A 6,079-nucleotide genomic window follows, 5' to 3' on the forward strand; every position below is an offset into this window, starting at 1 on the left:
AATGTAAATGATTCATTAGGAAAGGTGAGTCTACATAATTGAAGAAGTATTATATCGTTTCCATGCGTAGTAGATACACATGCAGTCATACTTTGGATTGCTGCTGGACTTACTCACTCAAATGTTCTGATATAAAATATTTCTTAATAATTGAAAACGTTTAATAGTGTATATTGTTACATATTCAGAAGGTACATCACAATTTTGCAATTGTTTAATGCACGTCCTTGCAAGCTAATTTTCACATACCACATACACTCAGTTGTTTGAATTTACCAAACAATTCGTTTCTAAGTTATCAAAGGTACCAGATATAAGATGTAAGATGTAACTCAATTACACCATTGGAAGACAAAAAACTTTTTTATTTGTATTACACATGGAGGTTTTGAACACTAACTGTTGGACTGGTACATGTAATACTTGTTTTTTTTCTACTATATTGTTTTTTTTTTTAAATTTGCACGACATCTATCATATTTTAAAACTAATTTTATTTTGACAAACATTACATTGAGTTAATGTGCGATTCAATTAAACAACAGAACGCAATAATCACTATATTAAAAGACAAGTATTATTCAAGAATAAATGTTTTCTTTTAATTTTATTCAACTCTTACAAGGTTTATATAAAACATTTGTAAACTATTTACAATTAAAGATGAGTATTTCTTGATTGCCGTAATTCGATATGTAAAGTTTGTCAAACGTTTTGTTAAAGCATAACGCCAGAGGATCTTTAATACCACAATTCTTAGTCAGTATGACTCGGTCCACGGTACCATCAGGGTGAAATCTCTGAATATTTCCCGTGTTACGTTCAACTATGTATACATTTTCATGATTGTCGGTTGTTATGCTTCTGTATGCTGTTTCGTTTTTGCTACTGAATGTAAAAGCTTCTGTCCCATCTTGCCTAATACAACATATACTTTTATCATCCGTACAATAAAACTGCCTCCTGGTTTCAAGATAATTCATATAAATTATACTTTCGATCTGGACGTTGATAACACTTAACGTGTTGCCTTCAATATCTAGAATGTAAATAGTTCCTGTTCCACCAACCATGATGTTATCCGAGGTGGAAGTGATAGCGTATACGCTTTCGCTATCTGTAGTTATCGTTATTTGTTTACCAGCTGATAGTGATTTTACATATATAAACTGAATGTATTTAGTGTTAAAAGTAACGACAGCTGTTGAGTTTTTCGGTATGACTGTGATATCCCAAGGTGATGATGACATATTTACCGAGCTTATGTACTGGTTCATTTCATTGTACACGAATACTTTATAGCATCCATGATCACATAGAAGAAGCATGTTGTCATCAGTAATAGCCATTCCTGTGATAGTTTTACCGGAAACATCAATTTTAGTTTCCAGCTCAAAAGTCTGACATGTTGTTTGTACTAACAGAGTCTGGGCCTGTCGTTGTTTTTCTGGGTGAAAGGATACGGATGAAGGTTGTCGTTTTACTGTCACATTTCCTAACGATTCCACTTTTGCTACTTCATCGGATTCTCGAAATTCTATCCAAACATCTTCAAATTTCTGTAGTCGGTTCTGTAAGTTTTCTTCAATTTTTGAAATATTATCACTCATTTTTCGGATGAAAATAAATGAAGGTTTGTCAGGGACATTTTCTTTTACAAAAGTTATGTCTTTTCGATACAATTCAGCTGATTGTCGCAAATTAAGCACTTGATCATTTTCGCTTTGAAGGTGTTTTGAATTATCTTCGATAATTGTGTTTATGTTTCTAATCATGTTTTTCGCAATTTCATTGATGCGTTGGATAAGTTTTCCTTGTATGCTTTTTATTTCAGCCATTATTGTCTTTCCGGTTGTCTGTATGTCATTCAAGTTTTTATCTCTGTTTTTCAAAATGCTATCTATTGATTTTAAATAAGCACACAATCTTTCCTTGCAGTCAGTAAACACTTCTGACTGTTTCACATGCTCTGCTGCAGTATCTAATGACACGGTTTTGTCACATAATTTGTGTGTCTTCGCCAGACAGTCACGGCAGCAAATGGCATCATGATCTGTACAAAAGTACTCCAGTTGCTTTCCCGGATGTTGGACACATTTTAGACTTGTAATATCAGATGGACACGATGATTTCTGAGTAAAATCCATTAAGTGGTGAGTTTTCGTCGCTTTTGACAGCTTGTGGTGTTTTGTACATTGACAACACAACGCTTCGTCACATTCTACACACCAGTATTTGGCAGAGCTTTGCTTATTGTCACTTGTACATGGCTCGCAGAACGATTCAACCGACATATTGAAACCTACAAAAACAGTAGTAATTATTTGCAATACATGTATCTCATTAAAAAAAAAGCAGAAACTCTCAGGAGGATTTTTTTACGATGTTAGCTGAACAGGTTTTGCATATGGAACTGTTCACATGTTAACAATTATGAGCATTCAGAGCTTTACATGATCGACTTTATAGGACATATATTTAACACTCTCAAATGTGTCCATCCTCCAAAACGTGTCTGCATCGCCGAAACATGTTTTTTTTTCGCACAAACGGGTGCAAAATTACAAATCGCTAAAACGTGTTTAATTTCAATTCCCCCAATATTAAAAGCCAATTAATTTCTTATTTCAAAAGTGTCAAATTTTAACCTCGCCTTAAAAGAGCGGCGAAAAATACCAGAGGAACAGTCAAACTATCGAAAAAATAAACTGGCAACGCCATGGCTTAAAATGAAATAGACTAACCGACAAATCATAGTACGCAAGACACAGCATAAAAAATTTAAGACTGAGCAACACGAACACCACCACAGACTAGTGTGATCTCAGCTAGGTGTTTTGGAAGGGTGAGCAGATCCTGCTCAACATGTGGCACCCGTCGTGTTGCTCATGTAATTACAAACCCGGTTAATAGTCTAATTCGGTAGGTCACATTCATAAAAGGGAAGGGGATTGAAGTGACGACGTAAGAAACATATCCGATATCATCTGTGAAAAGGTTATTCAATAACGGTCAACCAACTCGTGATGGCGTCCGTAAAATTTACGAAATGTTGATTTCAACTTCACCATTTGGAACTCTTGGCTTTATAGCTTTCTTGTGAGCAGCAACCCTCTATCAAGGAAATCATGATAAGAAATACAAGCACGGGGATAGCGTATCAAAGAGGGGCGAAAGATACCAAAGGAACAGTCAAACTCTTAAATATACTGACAACGCAATGGCTTATACTCAAAAAGACAAACAGACAAATAAAAGTACACAAGAAACAACATAAAAACGAAAGACTGAACAACACAAACCCCCAAAATATGGGGGGTAATTTGGAGATTGGGAGGTATATACTCCATTTGCAGGCGCTGCTGGAATGTTGCAACATAGAAATGGAAAGTTCACAATTTGGAAGCTGAAATCATCCCGTTTGTAGTAAAGTTTTGTTTTCAACCGACCCACATTGTCAATTTCTAGCTGTAAGTCAAGATATGAGGCAGAATTAACTATATCTGTATTGTATCGTTATTTTATTTCGATGGGCTAGATGCATTCAACATAGTCACCAAATTTTGAATTATTTAGTCAGAGAACATCATCTACTAGTATATAGCGGAAAGTAAAGTTAAAGGATATTGCTAACTTCTTTTTTTTTTTCATTCTAAGAAATTACTGTATGAAGTCAGCCTCAAAATAATAAAGAAACAAGTCGGCAAAAAGAGGGGCATTATAGGTTCCCATTGGAATGCCGACAGTCTGTTGAAAATCACGTCCTCCAAACGTTACAAATATGTTGTCAATCAAGAAATCAAGCATTTTGATAATGTCAGCTTCAGAGAAATAACATGTTTAGCCATTTTTACCAAACGAACGTGTCTTATTTAAGACACAGGAACATCTCAGGACTTTTGTCTACGGAAGTCATAAGAAGGTTGTGTTGTACATTCTGCAAATAACATACAGTAACAAAGACTGTTCTTTTGATTAATATTTTTTATCAAATGGGAAATGCGTACTTGTAAGGATTTAGCAAATTCGACAGGTGTCCTGTGCATATAATGTCTATTCATTATAAATAACATGTTATCTGCAATAGTTTCAGGATAGCGACTCATTGATGACAAGGGTACAAATTTGAGTCAAATACTTTCACAATTATGTTTTAAGATTGTTAATGGTAAATTACTAAATAAAGGTTAATGGAAAAGTAAGAGACAATATCCTTTGTATAAGTTCGACTCGAGGAGTTAGAGTAAATAAATAGTGAAATCCTACTAGATAATAAATATGAAAGAAACTAAGCAGAGTCTCTCTGGCTCCAGAAGGTGCTGATGAAGGTATTTTGATACAAAAAAATAAAGTTTCCCACTTTTCTTCTAATTCAACATCGTAGGACGATACTTTTCAACTGATTTCACTGAGAATGTCCGACTTTTACATTTTCCGGATGCATGTTAAATTAATTGATTTTATCATGAATGAAATTAAGGGCAAATTGGTCAAATCCCTTCGATTTTAAAGTCCCATACATGTAGCTTTTATAAAACATTTTTGTTTTTCATTTTTGCTAATTTGCCTGGTCTATATGCCTTTTTGTGTTTCTCTGATACATATATGACGTGTCGCTGTATTTATACATCCCGTCATTGTATTGTGTTATTGTACTATAGTAATTTTTAAAATTAAAAATGGAAATGGGGAATGCGTCTAAGAGACAACAACCCAACTAAAGAGCAGGCAATAGCCAAAGGCCACCAATGGGTTTTCTTGTATTTAATTTTTACTAATATACTTGTTCTTTATGTCCTTTTGTGCTTCTTTGTTACATGTATTTGTTTATTTTTATAGTTATTTAAATTATAACACAATGTTGACATTTTTACCAATTATATATGTCTGTTTGTTTTGTTCACACATCGTTGTCAGTATAATGGAGTTTGATGCAACTGTCATACCACTGAAAGGTTTAGCTAGCTTTATAACTAGGTTTGATCCACAACTTTTTATATAAGAAAATGCATGTACCAAGTCAGAAATGTGACAGTTGTTATCCATTCGTTTGATGTGTTTGAGATTTTGACAAGTGATTACAGACTTTCCTTTTTGAATTTTCCTCGGAGTTCGGTATTTTTGTGATTTTACTTTTTATATGAATACAGATGCACAATAGAAAGACAAATGCACTATGTTTGTAGATACGTTCGGTATCTTGTAGGTTTTGGTACTGTACAAACGATAACAAATAATGTAATGTTATGCGTTGAACTTCATTTACTTAATATATATATTCAAATATAACAGTTGATTCATCACGACTTGCAAACTATTATTTAAAAAACAAGATCCTTTGCCAATTGTGACAAAATGAGCCATAACTGATCACTATCAGAAGCATTACACAAAACAACTTTTGGAAATGTATCTTCAAAATATATGCAGAATTTAACTTTTTTGTTTTAGTAGTAAAAACTTTTGCACTATTGCATATGTATTTCAATGTATTGTTCCCATCTTGTTTTCAAACATATTATTGACCCGTTCTTCATACATTTATATAGATAAATATCGAAAATGAGGTCAAACGATCACACTTTTCTCTAGTATTCTACCGATTCATCAATTATTACGTGTATTGCTGTAGTAAATATAAAACATCTTTTGAATTATTAGCGCATTGCCAAATTATGAGTCATATATACAATTGTCAATGTCAAATACTTACGACAATTGACCTATTTAGGGTCTACGAACAGTATTTATTGTGACGACAAAAAGATATAAAACATAGTCATGTGATTCAAATTATTTCCGGGTCGAATGTTTCTATACACAGGTAATACTTGAGCCCAAAACAAGTATAAGCTGTCTAAAAACCGTGATTATCTTCTCATTCCCAGTAGAGAAAATATTAAAGCGACCTTAGATACTGGATATGAACAGACTTAAAATATTATTTTGTGTGTGTCCTATCATTAATGAAAATCAAGTAGTGAAATAATAATTTGCTTCTTGTAGCGTGTTTGTTTCAAAATAATTGGCATAATAATCCAAGAAGCAACGCTTATGTATTATTCACTTGCAAGTGGAT

General features: G+C 33.4%; 1 protein-coding gene across 1 annotated transcript; it reads right to left on the reverse strand.

The window, feature by feature from the left end:
- Nucleotides 1–524: 524 nt before the first annotated feature.
- Nucleotides 525–5,801, reverse strand: LOC143085382 (uncharacterized). The gene is made up of 2 exons (XM_076261678.1): nt 5,714–5,801; nt 525–2,302 (listed from the first exon to the last, which is right to left on the reverse strand). Exon 2 carries the CDS (start codon nt 2,292–2,294, stop codon nt 648–650), a length of 1,647 nt encoding a protein of 548 aa, XP_076117793.1. The 5' UTR covers nt 2,295–2,302; nt 5,714–5,801; the 3' UTR covers nt 525–647.
- Between the last annotated feature and the right edge of the window lie 278 nt (nt 5,802–6,079).

The sequence above is a fragment of the Mytilus galloprovincialis genome, chromosome 8, assembly GCF_965363235.1.
Source record: "Mytilus galloprovincialis chromosome 8, xbMytGall1.hap1.1, whole genome shotgun sequence".
Lineage (NCBI taxonomy): Eukaryota > Metazoa > Mollusca > Bivalvia > Mytilida > Mytilidae > Mytilus > Mytilus galloprovincialis.

Excerpts from the sequence above, each read along its gene's own strand:
- LOC143085382 (XM_076261678.1), bottom strand. The coding sequence starts at position 2,294 with ATGTCGGTTGAATCGTTCTGCGAGCCATGTACAAGTGACAATAAGCAA.